Here is a 16,242-nt window from a genome sequence, read left to right as displayed (position 1 = left end):
CAGAGGTCTAAGAAAAATCAAAAGAGGTAAATTAATAAAGCTGATGCCATCTGGAATCACATCTACTCCCTACCCTCCTCAAAGATGCAGCCTGAAAGGGTCTGTCCTTTCAAGATGGGCTACGTGACGGAGAGGCAGCAACATTATTAGAAAGAAAGGAAAAGAAAACTCAGAGAAAGAGAATAGAAATGTGAGAGCTGAACCTCCCATGCATGACTGGGAAAATCTGCAAAGAAAAACAGGGAAAATCTGAAACAGTATGAGCACTTTGATCCACAGCCACAATTAATGCCTCCTAAGTTCTTATCTGAGGACAGATTAGCACCAGCTCCTCCACAGAGAACAAAATGCCTAACTTCCAGTCTCCTAGTTTTATTTCCAGCTCTTATATCCCATGCAAGCAGTTAATTTACCCAATTTAGGAGAAACATTGGTAGGAAGAACTCCCCCTTTTTAGAAGTCAGCCAGCATGCAGCCAAAAATGCTTTTACTGAGAGCAGGTGAAGGGGGAGAATGAGTCATTACTCTTTTCAGGCTAAAAATCCCACAGTTAGAGGCAACCAGAGCAATTTTCAAGCTGTTGTCTTGGCACCAAGACCAGTTCCACAGTCAGTGCTGCAGCCCTCCTACAAGCACTAAAATCCCTCAGGAAAGTTTCACAGGTGCTGAAAGATTGTGAACATCCTCACTTGGGCATCCAAGTCCCCTCCACCCACAAGGGATATGATAACAGTACCACGAACCTGCTCTGGGAGGCAGGAGCTGAAATTAAGAGCATATGCTGTCTTGTTTGGCACTTCAGTGTTTTCCCTAGATCTGCATATTATTGTACTATTAATTGTTCTATGAGACCACAGCGAGAATCATATAGCCATTTCTCACACAAACAAAACCAGTTTCTGTTAAGTGAATCCATTTGAATACAAGTCATTATTTCTTTTTTCAGAACGAAGATGTCTTTATAAAGATCTTCTAAAATAACATGTATTTTGCAGCAACTTGTAATATTACTTAGCTTAGGACAAAGATACCAATTTATTAGTACTATAAAGCCTACAACATAATTCATTCACATAAAGGAAGCAAAACTGAACCTATTAATTGTGAAATCAAATTTTCCATCTATTAAAGACAATGCAAGTTTTTTTGTTCATTTTAATGTGTAGCTTTCATGTAAATAACTTTGCCTTCCATTGTAACAACAGCATTAGACTTATTATGCTGTCAGTACTTCAGTAATATGTGCCACAAGTAATTTATAAAGTGTAAGTTGATTGGTTTCCACAGTTAGCTTCAAATGTCATAATGCTTCAAGCCCTGGCTATAACCCCAGGTTTATATTTGTCTGAAAAGAGGAAGTTTGGTAAACTTTCATCAGTAAAGCTATAGCCAACATAATCAGTGTCCAGCCCTGATGAAAGGGAGGTCTGAACTGCCCCTGCCTACAGGAAGGCTCTGCTGAGGTGGCCTAGGGCAAAAGCTCTATAGTAAAATGTCCAGATAACTCTCCTGCTCTTTCATCCCAGGAAAATGGCAGCACAGCACCTTGGAATCTGAAGGCGTTCAGTAATTAAAGCATGAATAACTCACTATCATCTCACCTGTAGTCACTGAACTCAAATATTCACTGTCAACCTCAAAAGTTCAAAGTCAAACTGAAAATCACTATTTTTTATTATTTTTTCTTATATTTTACATAAACTCTACATTCTATGGAAACCTTCTGATGCCACCCATACGTGTTGCTGGAACCCACTCATACCACAATTATTTTCCTCTGTACTGATGCAGTACTCTTGAGGAGTTCTTGGATTTTTCTACATCAAATCAGAGCTATGGAGAGGCATGGAAAGAGCTAAAATTAAATTCTTAATTAAATTCTGTTTTAAAAGGAAGAAGAGAGGACTGCCATTGCAAAAATGTCTAATGTGAGTAGAGAGGCACAGGAGTAAGAGAAATTCAATTAGTAAGGTATTTTATTCACATTGTGTCTGACAAGAGGACTATTGGCTTCATTTTACTTCCCTCCAGATGGAAGATTTGGAACATACTGGAGAGGTTAATAACAAACTCTTACAGGTACATTCAGATTGTGTATCATATTTAAGGTTTTTTTCCCAATAATGCACACAAACACAAATGCATGAGGAAAGGCTGTCACAGCCATTTATCTGGAGTTTCTCTGAGATAATGCCTCATACAGGTCAGCACAGTCCAAGATGTGTTTTTGCAAAGTGATCCTACAGCTTTGTGCAGGGGGCTGTGGGAGAAGACAGCATCTTTGCTGCCCCAGCATCACATGTGGTACAACTGTACCCTCAGTCTGTGGAGGGACATGGACATGGACCTGGGGGAGATATGGACTGTGGGAGACATGGACTGGGGGAGATATGCACTGGGGGAGATATGGACTGGCAGTGAAACAGAAACATACTGGGGCTCCTCTGCAGTCTGCCTTGGAGAAGATGTTGTGAACCTTGCCCAGCCCTCACCGTCATTTCTCTTCAGAGAGGTTTCAGGTCTGGGCCCCAGATGAAGGAAGCACTCTCTACTAGATATGACCTAGACATCTGTTTGACAGGGAAGCACAGGATTTCAACTCTCTTTTTTACAATGTTTCTTACAGATGTCATGAAAAGCTCCTCTCCTCAACATACAGGTGTTTACATCACCAAAGAATAATGGCCCTGTAGAAAGCCTAGCTGCCCATCTCAGCTTGAAGACTTTCCTTTAGGATCCAGGTGCCCCTTAGGGAATCATCTCACTTTGCAAAAGAAAAAGAGACAGGAGCAAAACAAGGATCTATGTTTATTACTTCATCTTTAGGGAAATTAGCTGAGGCTACAAAATCCTTCAGAGTGAGAGCTACTCACCTGCTCAATATTTTGATCACTGATTTCTTCAAGGTACTTTTTAAAAGGATTGGGTTGATAGGGCTCCTCCATTTGCTGTGCACTCTTTGCTTTCACCAGCACGGGACGAATAACACCAGGTTTTGTCTTGACCCATAGCACATCCAGGAGAAAAGAGATGGAAGAAGAATCACATAAAACACCTTACCATTTACAGAATATTTGTTAGACAAGTCAATTCTGGCGGGGCTATACTGACTATATTTTAAAAAATTTTCTTAATGATATGTTTCACCACCAAAATTATTCAGGTATCATGCTGCCTGGACTACTTCTAATACAGATAGTGGAGAAAAGTGCCAAGAGCTGCTTTTATGCACAGAACGTCATCACTGGCGTGTGTTTATTACCGACAAAAAATAGCTACAGAGCTGTCAGACCATGGTTTGTGGGTTTTGCTGGCTGGTTTTTTTTTTTCTGGCTGTTCAGCTGCAGCTTGATTAGTTCAAGTCACACTTTATGCACAGCCACACATCTGCTTTTACACTGGGCTCCTCAAAACAGTAACTGTGAAGGAAGCAAGGACAACCTGTGATGCTGTTAGTTTACACCCAGGCAGAGGCATGTTAGGAAAAGTCTTATTGGGGAATAATACCAGTGATTGTGTGCTGGACTTTATAGTCATAGAGTCACTGAATCACAGGATGGAAAAGACCCTTCCAATCATTGAGTCCACTCATAAACCTACTACTGCCAACATATACATAAACATATACCTGAGCACTCCATCTACACATCTTTTAAATACCTGCAGGATATTATGTCCAATGAGTGGAAATGTTAAGACAGAGTACTAAAAGTGGAGACATAATATTGATTTCAGGTACTGTAAATGATACACATGTAGAATAGAATTTTTTTTATTGGAAAAGGCCCCTAAGATAATAGAGTCCCACCAATGACCTACCACTGCCAAGTCCACCAGTAAAATATATCACTAAGAGCCACATCTACATATCTTTTAAATTCTTCCAGGGATGGTGATTCAACCACTTCCCTGTGCAGCCTTGAAGAAACTTTCCTTAATGTTCAATATAAACCTTCCCTGACATGACTTAAGGCCATTTCCTCTTGTCTTATCACGACCTTGCTACAGCCTCCTTTCAGGCACTTGTAGACAGTGGTAAGGTCTCCCCTGACCTTCCTTTTCTCCAGGCCAAACACCCCCAGCTCCCTCAGCTGCTCCTCGCAGCACTTGTGCTCCAGACCCTGCCCCAGCTCCACTGCCCTTCCCTGGACTCACTCCAGCCCCTCAATGTCTTTCTCACAGAGAGGGGCCCAGAACTGGACCCAGCACTGGAGGTGTGGCCCCAGCAGTGCTGAGTACAGGGGGACAATCCCTGCCCTGCTCCTGCTGGTCACACTATTGCTGATACAGACCAGGATGCCATTGGCCTTCTTGGCCACCTGGGCACACACTGACTCATGATCAGCTGCTGTCAATCAGCACCCCCAGGTCCTTTCCCACTGGGCCCCATTCCAGCCACTCTGGCCCAGCCTGCAGCTCTGCATGGGGCTGTTGTGCCCCAAGGGCAGGACCCAGCACTCGGCCTTGTTGAACCTCATACAATTGGCCTCAGCCCATCTACCCAGCCTGTCCAGATCCCTCTGCACAGAACCCTCCTACCCAGAAGATCAACACCCAACTTGCAAACTGGCTGAGGGTGCATTAAATCCTCTCTCACAGATCATCAATAAAGATACTAAGCAGAACAGGCTGCAATACTGAGCCTTGGGGAACACCCCTTGTGGCTGGCCACCAGCCAGATCTAACCCCATTCCACACCACTCTCTGAGCCTGGCCATCCAGCCAGTTCTTCTCTCCAGCTCCCTCTGAGGTTCTCCTGACTCAGGAAGCCCCTCTGTGCACCCCACTGCAGCGCTCCACTGCCAATCATGCCAGCACTAGAGCCACTCACCTCGGTGACAGAGTGACAGTATCTTTAAGAGTTCAGTTGGAAAAGTACACTTTTAGAGGATCTGATCAGCATGGATATGTGATACCCATCATTTCAGACAAATTGGATTATTTCACCAAGAAAAACTTCCTTGGTTGTCAACCAGTGAACCAAAAAATTTGACTATTACCGTCTCAATTTAGTATATCTGTGATTTTTTTTTTAAATTCTTACTGTAAAATCTGACAAGATGGATTGTGGCATAAACTCTAAATAGAGGCTAAGGGATAATTTTAAAATAGACATGTTCAGTGAGCCAAAAAGGGAAGAAAAAGTACACTTTCTCACTGGAATTTTAAAAGTAGTCAAGTCTTCCAAGATCCGTGATTGTATTTAAACTTTTAAATGAGTCAGTTGTATTCTATTCTGTTATGACTAACCCCTAGAAAATAAGTGGTCTCTGTCACAACTGATGAAGGTAGTAACAACAGGACTGCTGCTGAGCTCCTTCTGTGGTTGCAGCACAGAGAGGCAGCTTGCCCAGCTGGGACTGAGAAATAAGTGTTGTCACAGCTCCCCATCCTCAATATCCAACCAGGTATAAAAATGCAGAGGAGAAACTTGATTCCCTATTAGATTTATTTATAAAATAAATACATATACTCAATAACACCCTGCTGTCTATTTATAATAGCAATACACTTCATCAGTCAGTCTGGAAAAAGAGAAGTTTACTATGAAAGTAAGCTTAAAATGATTCAGCTGAGATTGCTGGATGTAGCATGTAAACTGAGTCATGGATCCCCTTAAAACAGCATCTGCAGGCATCCAGCAATGTCCATTGAGGGGAGGGTGCAGAGGGTGTTTTGTGCTCTGCTTCTGCCCTGGGAAAGGACAGAGCTCAGCCCAGGGTCTGAGGTAAAGGCAGCAGAGGCAGGCATGAGCACAACACTCCTGGGCAGAGCAAGGCCCAGGGAGTAAAACATCTTCCCTTAGATTTGTGCTTTCTACTCTCCCTCCTCTCCACAAATTGGGGCCCTTTCATTTGTCTCATCAAGCAAGAAAAATATTCAACTGAAAGCAAAAATTCAGCCATGCAGTGATACTAACATTTTTTTAAAGAGCAGTAACTGTCAAGCTGCATCAAAAATGTTTTCATTACGAAGATCAACTTTTTCAAAGATGCAGCACTTATTTAATGAATTTCTAGTCCTTATTTCATGACTATATCTTTGTAGGATTCACCAAAAGATACTTATTTTTCTATCAATATTTCTGAAAAGCATCAAAGTAAAGTGTCTGGATTTCAACACAAAGTAAATATAAATTTGAAAAGAAAGGTACAGTTGTTATCAAGTCATTATTATGCAGACAAAGGACGTGTGGTCTTCTGGCACTCCTCCACACCATGTAACCATGCAATCAAAAGCCCATTGTGGTACCTGAAATCATCAAGGATAAGCTACTCTCCTTTTGTAAGAAACCTCTTCCAAATGCATGCTGTAGAAATGCTTTTAAGGAAGCATTTTCTAAGCAACACCATGTACTCAAATGCTGACTGAGTCATATGTTTATGTCTGACTCTGCTAACAGAGTGACAGAAATCAGCCAGCAACCAGAATTCTAAACACTTTATTAGCACTCTGACAAACTACATAAAATCTTTGATCCAAAACCAAGAACTTGAACTCTTTCTTTGATGACAAATGTCACAGCTGACATGCTGAGAAACAATTTAAAACTAAGTTTTGCCAAGGAAACCGTTGGTCTCCCTACAACAACATGAAAAAATGGTAAAGGCTGTCACGGTAGCACTGGGCTGCCATCATATGTGCACAAAACTTTCAGCAAATTACACAGGGCCAAAGCACAAGTTCCAGAGCTGACCCATAATCAGTGATACTGACCCAGTGCCAGGGCATTCTCTGGCATGGGTTTGGCCCAGGTCAGAAAATGCACAAATAGAAATAATCTACATGCTGGGCTGCGGTGCCTCTCTATGGGCAGCATGGACAGGGCCACCCTCCCTCAGGAACTGAAGGTATTTTGCATGAAAATGAGCCTTGCATAGTATCTGTCCAAAAAATGAGAAGACTGAATGTTGGCAGAGGTATGGGCACATTCACCTCTAATTTTCTCCATGTTATTATCACCCTGGTTGCCCCTGAGATCTTACTGAAACTGGTGGGTCAGGTCCCATTTGCAACCCCATTCCATCAGTGACAGAACAAGGGAGATTTGCTTGAAACAGAAAGAGGGCAGGTTTAGATTAGGTATTAGGAAGAAATTATTTGCTGTGAGACTGGTGAGGCACTGGAACAGGTGGCCCAGAGAAGTTGTGGATGCCCCAGCCCTCGTCAGGTTGGATGGAGCTCTGAGCAATGTGGTCTAGTCAAAGGTGTCCCTGTCCACAGCACCAGGGTTGGAACAAGTCACAAACCAAGTTCCTGAGAAATCTGCTTGGGAATCTGGGCTTTGAATTATGGATGCAGATCAGACAGAAAAGATTGTCTGGTAAGGTGACAAAGTTTGGTGGTAATACTAATTAGGGGACTAAAAATATTGGTGCAAAGACTTACAGAGAGATCCTAAAATACTGAGTAAATGAATAATAAAAGGCAGGTGAAACATAACTGAATTCAGTATTGACACATTTCACAGCAGAAAACTTGGCTACATCCCAAATTTGCTCATGCTCATGCACCAATGAGCTAATTAGCTGAGAAACCAGCTCTCACTACTCAGGAATTATATCTTGACTTTATTGTGTATTGTTCTGTGCAAACATTGGCTTGCTGCTCAACACAAGTAGGAAGAACTAAATAGAGTACTATAAATCGTTAAGAAAGGAATAGAAATAGCAATAAAGGACCTTATCACATCCTCATGTAACTAGAAAGTTCTGTATCCAGAGCTATATAAGAACAGTTTATGGTTTTAGTCTCCAAATCTCAAAAACAAATATCTGAAAAAGATATAGAAAAGGGCAAGAAGGATCATCAGTGATATGGGATAATATCCATACTTTTCAAAGAGTGACCAAGCAATTTTTAATTTTCTACATGAAATAGACATGACTGGTAGTGCTAGGTCTAGATATTATTGCAATACCTAGAAAAAAAACTTACATTATTTAGAAAGCAAAGAAAGAAAAATTATTTGCTATTTCAGCACAAGAACTGAGGTCAAGTCATAGGCGTAAAACAAAGGACTGAAGTACTAGTTTGCACCATGCATAATTTAAAAGTAAAGTCTACTGCTAGAGAATGTTATAAAGATCAAAATATAGCAAAATTCAAAAAGTAACTGGAAAAATCATGAAAGCAGATTTAGTCAAAGATTGCTAGGAGAAGAAATTGATTCAGGAAGTCCCTGAGATTGCATTATTTAAAATACAAGGGAAAAATTTCTCGTCCACATCTCCTTTTTTCCCTAAGCATCCATTAATGATCACTGTCACTTGGGCAGGCTCCATGATTTCGCTTCTGAGTCTTCTTCAGAAACTTTGTCTCCAACAAGATGAAATTGTGATCAGAGCTTAAATGAACATCTGATACATAATCTCCCTTTCTTACTTGATCTTACCCTTGCTTTTCACTCATTAAAGCAGCTTTGATGTAAAATAAAGTGTAAGAGGAAAATAGATGGTAGAATCATTTCACATTTAAACAAAACTGTACAAGTGGAATATTAAAAGAGTCCAAGAGGCAGCAGCTGATTCTACTGTTGTCATGCACCTCAAGATCCAGCATGACTCTGTAGTTTGGCATTTGGCCCATGGGTTTACAAGTAGTGTCAGGATTTACAGCTACTTGAAACAGGTGTGTAATTCAGCACAGAAAAAAAAACCAATACAGCTCTGTAGAAGCAATGCAGCTTTGTAAAAAGATATTGACTGGATTTTTTTTCAAAGGACTAAGGAAGCAAGTAATTAATAAAATTTTGTCCTTGTGCACATTTTGAAAACAGTGTATCACAGCTGTGCTCTACATACCAGCTGACTCTCAGTTACTATAGGCACCGATTTGTAAAGGTTGGCCTGCAAAAAAGATGAATATACACAGTATTACAAACAATATCTTTGTGATTACAATGATGACAGAAAAAAATTCAGGAACAGCACTAGGCTTAACTTAGCTAGAGAAGGTTTTCCCACTGACACAGTGGTATGAAAGAATATAAAACATTCTCATTTCCAGTTTTATTTCTAGATGTAGTCAAATTCCTGTTAAGATTTTAGGAATTCTTTTTTCCAAGTGCAACAAAATTGCTGTTTTTCATCTTGATCTAATATTGAAATTTAAATCTTATTTTTCTGAGCCTGCCATTGTCTGTTAATTTGCAGCATCAATGTTTTTAACATTATGAATAGTACTGGGTTGAGTACCTTCTCAACCTTTTCTCACTTTATAGTAGAAGAACCAGAACAATCCTACTTAAGCATACATGTCAGTAATATGGACATTCATTTTTCCAGTTAATCTTGAGAAATTTCTATCTAGAGAATAATTGTATTATTATTATTAAAATATATTAATATTTTATATTTAATATATATTAATATATATTAAAATTATTATATATGTATTATTAAAAATCAGCAGTATCATCCCTAAAGCCAACAGAGATGCATTATTATTAAATGGTGAATAGAATCATATCAAACACCATACAGTTTTAAATGTCATTAAATTACAACTGTGGTACTTAGTTGTCAGCTGGTATAAACTGAATTTACTTTTCATACTTTTTATACACTCACAATAATTTACATCCTTAAAAGGTTCTGAATTTCATGAGAATATAAAAGGTAGATGAGGCCAAGGCAAATCTATGACATTTTAATTGTTAAATGGCAAGCTATTTCAACATACTTTTATAATCTAATACTCTGTATAACCTATTGAAGTCATTAGCAATATTACCATGTTAACATACATATACCTTTGCATGTGGTAGTTATAAATAACACCTAAGCATTACTCATAAACAAATTTAAGCTCCTCTTTTAACCAAAAATGCCTTCAAAGCAACATCTTGACAAGCATCTCAGTATTAGATATTGTAAATACAAAAAGAAGATAACTCTATGGAAAACCATTTCTGTGTGTCCTTTCTCTAACGGCCAGAGGACAAACCACTGCCTGGATTATTAACTGGGGCAGAAATAGCCTTTTTACATCCTACTAAGAAGCAGAGTGAGAGAGGAGGAAAGAGCTGTGATGCATCTATGCTATTAAAGACACCTGATATACCCCTCAGGAGACTGCTGCAGAGTACAGCAATGGCAGAGCACAGGAGAGCCTAGACCATCAAGTTCACACACAAGTGTGTGTGTCAGGAGACAGACTGGGGTCTACAGCCCAGCCTGGGGACACCAGTCTGTCTCCTGACACGCAAAAAATTCAACACACCTGTACAATTTTTAGGAAAGATTGGCCTTCCAATAAACCTCTGTGTTATTCCCAAACACATTTTTAAATATTGTTTTGTTTCATTCATCTAGAAAGTGCCGGTGGAAACAGAAAAAAATGTGTTTGTAAGGGTGATTTTCCATGCCATCCCTAGGCTTCCCTAAGCTGGATGCCTGAAATTATGGTATATGTCCATATTTCAGTTTTGGGAGCTGGAGATTTGCACTGGAGTGTTATTAAATACACTCTGTTCTCAAAGACTACTTCTGAAGTACACTCTTTTATTTCATTAAAAAGCTCTCCTCTGATATTCTTCCTAATTAGTATGAGCCAGCACAATCTGTCAAGCAAAAATCACAGTATGCAATAAAATATGCATACTGCCACATTCAGGAAGCAAAACTGAATTGATCAGTCAAGCATTGTGCTGGCATAAAACTGGGAGACCTCTGTTGCTTTGCCAATACTGCTTTGATTTGAGATTCAATAGGAATGCTGAATGATGAATAGGAAGCTGAGATTTCTCACCACATGACTAAATGAGTTGCAAGTAAAATGTGGAACCTGCAGTAAGTGTGTATGCTAGAGACAATTAATATGTTAATTGGGTTTAATGTTTCAATAATTGAACAAATGACTCAATATAGATATTTTCAACATATGTTACAAAACAGATTCAATTAATCTAAACTGTGGGTTTTCAGCCAGCTCTGTATCTTGGAAAGAAAAGTTTGGATCAATCCCAGATTCTGAAGGATAAGCAAGAACTACAGGACTTCTACCAAAGCAATTCCCCTACAGTGCAGGCTGAGTCCAAGGAAATGCACCCTTCAGCACCCATAACAAACAGTCTGTTTACCAAACAGCTGAACTCTTGCCACAGGCTTGAAGGAAACAACAACAAAGTGTGTGAGGAGGTTAATTTTAACATCATATTTACACAGGTAAAATTATCAACAGACACAGCAGTGAAGAGAGACTCCAGCTGGGATGGATTTACTACAGTGAGAAGACACTTCAAGTCTCAAATGCCAGCACTGTAATATATTTGCTTGTCTATTCTAGTCACCATCTGATATCACAAGCAGATGCTTGTTCAGACTCACCCAGGATTGCTTAGGAGCAGACAAAGTAAGCATTTTTGCATGCAAAATAGAGAGCCATGGTAAAAGTACTTACATATCTGGTTTCACGCCCTGCTGCTCTCTGCAGTGTTGTTGACATCTTGTAAAGAAACAAACAGATATATAATCAATATATTGAGTTACTCTGAACAGTAACTCCAAGAGATTTTCAACATTCTGAGACTTTATTAATTGCTCAAATTCAGGAAAACTTGAGTTTTCCAGAAATATTCATGCCATACATGAGACTAAGGCATATTTAAGCTTTGCTTGTCTGTTTATTATAGAAAATACCACTTAATTTTACTGCTCAAAAACATTGATTCTGCTCTATTGAGGTTGGCATTTAATATGAGAACTCTCATAACAAAATGCTTATTATTAGATAGCCATAAGTATCATTGCCCCTTGAAATTGAAGTTACATTTGCTCACAGAATACAAAATATTACACCTCCATGCTTTCATTTGCAAGAATTTGCTTTAATTTGACTAATCCGTAACAATTCTAAGGCATATCAGCTCTTTTTTTTCTTCCACGTCTATGACCCTCTTTTACCCTCTGTTAAGCACTTTTTGACCTCATTCTGAGATCCTCAACACTTTTAGCTTGGTCCCTATGCTGCATTTATTTGATTTCATGACTGCTAAAAGATGCCTTCCATTCTCAATTGCCCAAGGAAGTGGTTTTTGGATACTCTAACTCATCTTGGTAGCAGCATTTTAAGCACTCCAAATTCTTCAGGCATTGGAAAACACACTCAATTACACTGTCTGCCCATCCTTCTCCTGCTATCACATTTCTGTCTTTCAGCCTCTTGGAGTCCAATTCACCCCTGCACGCTGATTGACAGAAGTACTTTCAAAACCAGAAATTAAATGTGAATTGTATATTCAATATAGCCGCTGAGAAATGCTGGAGCTGTGCCCTATTCTTGCGTGGTGGACTGGACATAAAGCCGGATATTTTGAATGAATTAACTTTTTGCTATGTTCATCTGCCAGAAATTCCTTTCCTGCCATTTTTAGTTGTATTTCTGCCATTTTCACTTTCCTATAGCTGCAACAGGTAACTTTAATTTACTTGGAGCAAACTGAAGACCTTCTTCCCTTGGTTAGCCATCCCTCTGAACCCAGAAGGCACATCAGCATAACTTAATGAAACCAGAAGTTTAGAAGTAGAAAATTAACCCTGCCTCTCACTACCTATTTCTTAGTCATCCAGGAGAAAGAGATATTGCAGACATCCTCCTTCTAGGAGTGGTGAGACTTAAAATGAAATCAGAACTTCAGAACAAGTCCAACTATTAATTTAATACTCCCATTATTTTAAAATAAATAATGAGCTTGAAAAAATCCCTATGTTCTGAAAGATGCTTCCAGCCACCAAAGCTAGAAACATCGGTTGCTTTGTAGTAAGCACGCATGGATGGGATGAAGCCTGGGAGAAGGCCAAAGACTCTGCCATATGGCAGGCAAGGTATGAGAGATTTTTAGCCTCTGAAGCCTTAAAACAATCTTTCATAATGTATCTCCTTGTGACTCCAGGAAAGCGTCGTGCAGCAAAGACTGCACAGGCTCCAGGGCTACAGTTCTGTCTTTCCATGCTTTTTTAGCCACCAAACACTTTTGATTTTGCATTTTCTCAGCTGCAGCTCTGAGTTGCCTTTGGTTTTACTGCCACAGCAGTCCCTACTGCCTACTGATTTTGCCTGCCTTTATAATTACTTGAAAAGAGCCCTTGCTGTGGACACGGACTTATCCACCTACCTTGCCAACATCTGACTCTGTGCTCATCTGCAGAAAACTTGGAGAAGACTCACACCGGCGCTGGAAAATTATTTTCAACAGAGAATGGACATGTTAATGCCAGAAGACAAAAGAGAAGGAAGAGAATAAGTCCATTCCACACACTGATGGGTTACCATAGTTAAGGGGTCCTGCAGGACTTGATCAATGACAGCACACAACTCTTCTGTTTGTTGTCTGAGCTGGGCAGGGGAGCACATCTGAAAAGGGAGGATGGATCACTCAGTTAAACTTTGCTTTTTGATTTCAAATATAGATCTGAAAGATAAATAACACCACTACCTCTGAATGAGTGTCCAAAGCAGTGCCTTCAGTCGCACTAGCAGGTTTGGCCGGCTCTTCTAATGCCTGCAATTCAAGAGATATTGGTGTGATACTGAGTTGAAAATTTCGAAAACCAAACATACACTTTTTCCAATACTCTGTTTCCAAAGGTGGCACTTTCTCTTTCACCATGTAAAGATGGAAAAGAAAGAAATTACAGGTCTAGTGATGTTCTTTAGGTTCCCAAAACCTGATTCAGAGTGTAGGTATGGGTTTACAGAGAAAAGAGTATTCAAGCAGGATGAATCATCTCCACTTCTGGAAAATCAGAAACTACCAGTTCCAATTGTCTTCTCCTTCAATAATGCCACCTCTTTCACAGTAAATGTGACACGGTGAGTGTGCACTGTGTGCCAACAGAGAGCCACCACCTGTGAGCAGATGGACAAGGCAGGGACCCAAACACACAGGAGGCTCTTTTTTTCCTTTAGTAAATGTTTTCTGTGAAAAGTGTCTCCTATTTAAAGAGGATGGTGGTGTCACCTTGCAACAAAAATAGTTTGCCATTCTTGGGTTTTAGCCTGATATCAGAAATGCATGGAGCAAAATATGTTCCATACTCTAATTGTGATCTCACACTAAGCACATATGCAATCTCTCAAAACAAAACACAAGCTTCTGTGTGGCTATACCGCTCACTTCCCTATACAGGTACTTGGAGCAGGTCTGAGAACAGTGGAAATCAGTTTGCCAATCCCTTCACTTTGTAAGGGTCACAAAACACCCTCAAAAGCCAAAATCCACTGCTCAGTTCCCTTTTCATCTTCATCCAGCATCTGTGAAGCACATTCTCCCTGCCATCACCCGTTTTTGCTTTGAAGTGATTTTCAAATAGACACCGGGCTGAGACCAAAAATTACTCTGGAAGCCTGCTGATGTGTCTGCTGAAGCTGGACTACAGGGAAGGGAACTGCAGGGTTTGTGGAGTTTTTTTGTTTAACACATTATGTTTTTGTAAGGTTTCATTTTATTAATTTTTTTTAAGTATAAGAGAAAAAAGAGCATGCCAGTAAAGCCTTTTTTCATGCATGTGGGATACTGCGTGAATGGGCTGGTGCCACTGAGGTGGGTATGAGGGCTGCCAAATACAGGAGATGTATGTGGACCTGTGATGGAAATATCAGAATATTTAAAAAATAAAAAAGAAAAGAAGCATACTTATTTCTGAGTTTTACTTTGCTGACTACATTTGATTTCTTTCCTTGTCCAGCTACTGGCAGCATACATCTGTGTACACCTAAGCGAAAAGTTAGTGACAATTTACTTTTAATATTATTATAATACCACCCACAAATTATCTTGCACAAAAGCACATTTATGGAACACCATGTCTTCTACTAAAATTAAAAGTGATTGCTTTCCAAACATTTCTTCCTTTATCTTTTGACAAATGACAAATGTGTTGGCCTTAGAGTAATTTTAGTTCAAAAGGTGAAAAGTAAAAGTGATTCACTTTTATATACAGAAATGAATGTAATCTTATCCCAAGACAGACCACGAAAAGATAAACAGTCTTTCTCATCTCTGAAGTCTCATCATTGTCATCCAGTTAGAGTTTCAAAAAGACAGACAGTCTTGTTCAAGAGGAGGACTCATCCGAAGAGAGCTCAGCAGTGCACTCAAATACAGTGCCCCTGGTTCAATAAGCAATAAAATTAAGTAGAAGGGTCATTTCAGTTCTTACTAGGGTCAGGATTGACAAAACAGCCTCATATAGAGGGATGATGAGTTTGAATGTGAGTTAGGAAAAACTTTTAATCAATCATGGATTTGGAATGGGGAATTATCTAAACTTCTCAAAACCCCCAATAAACCAGTAAGACAATAAACATAATAACGGGATTGTTGAGAAAAAAAATACAGTTGCTGTTTCATATTCACTTCACCAGAATAGTGGGTGAACAAAATCAAGGGTAAGAAACAACTACCCTGAAGATTTGGGGGAATCTTTCCAGGGGAATTACAGCTACATCCAGAAGTCTCTGTTCAGAACCAAGACTGGCTAATTTAAGAATCTATTAGTTTCAGAAGCTGAGTTCCCAAATATCTTTCCATTTTGGAGCCTTCAGTAACTAAGGAATGCAGGTGAGCACAGCACCAAGGTCTGTGCTCTCCACAGTCCCTGTGAGATACAGCCATCATGCAGGAGCCATGCTAGAAAAAGCTACAGTGTTCTCCCTTACTGAACTTTTGGGAAAAGAAAATTTTAATCTTCAAACCAATTAATCTAATTTCATTCACTATTTCACCTCTTTAATTCTTCTTTTTTTTTCCTTTCTTTTTTCTTTTTCCTATTTTTCATTTTTTCTTATTTGAACAGCTGAGTTTTCCCAAGAAAGAGTAGAAACAGGAAAATATACTCTCTATAACTATCCCTACCACCTCTACTAAGATAAATGGTTCTGCTTAATCTGTTGTTAGCTTTTCAAAACACATCTCATTTTTTCCCAGCATGCCTTCTTTCACATTTCCACATAGAAAAAATAAAGAGATAAAAATGTACAACTACATTTTCAAAATTACTGGTGTCATCATGCAAAAATGTTATGATTAATTTCTGTCTACATGCTGCTGATTAGCACTATCAACAGTACTCAAGATTCACTTCCTATGCTGATGGTCTAACAATATTAGAAGTGGAACATTCTTGTTAAGACATTCAAATTTTTGATTATATATGAAACAACAATGGTACCACAATTTAAAAGAACATCATAATTTAGATAATGAAAATGTAAAGCAATTTAAATGAAATAACCAGC

At 39.3% G+C, this 16,242-nt stretch overlaps 1 protein-coding gene across 5 annotated transcripts in view; it reads right to left on the bottom strand.

The window, feature by feature from the left end:
• The window catches only part of MLIP (muscular LMNA interacting protein), a 104,034-nt gene that overhangs the window by 23,201 nt on the left and 64,591 nt on the right, over window positions 1-16,242 (bottom strand). For 3 of the 5 annotated variants that reach the window (XM_031062745.1, XM_031062747.1, XM_031062748.1), the window contains 6 exons: window positions 13,439-13,504; window positions 13,273-13,356; window positions 13,118-13,177; window positions 11,404-11,448; window positions 8,805-8,849; window positions 2,874-2,999 (listed from right to left, as the gene is read on the bottom strand). In XM_031062745.1, coding sequence (XP_030918605.1) covers window positions 2,874-2,999; window positions 8,805-8,849; window positions 11,404-11,448; window positions 13,118-13,177; window positions 13,273-13,356; window positions 13,439-13,504 — 426 coding nt within the window. The remainder of the gene's footprint in view (window positions 1-2,873; window positions 3,000-8,804; window positions 8,850-11,403; window positions 11,449-13,117; window positions 13,178-13,272; window positions 13,357-13,438; window positions 13,505-16,242) is intronic. The other 2 variants (XM_005427910.2, XM_005427911.2) reach the window with 1 other exon arrangement.

This window comes from Geospiza fortis, unplaced genomic scaffold, assembly GCF_000277835.1.
Source record: "Geospiza fortis unplaced genomic scaffold, GeoFor_1.0 scaffold603, whole genome shotgun sequence".
Lineage (NCBI taxonomy): Eukaryota > Metazoa > Chordata > Aves > Passeriformes > Thraupidae > Geospiza > Geospiza fortis.
This window is presented reverse-complemented; position numbering and strand designations above follow the sequence as displayed.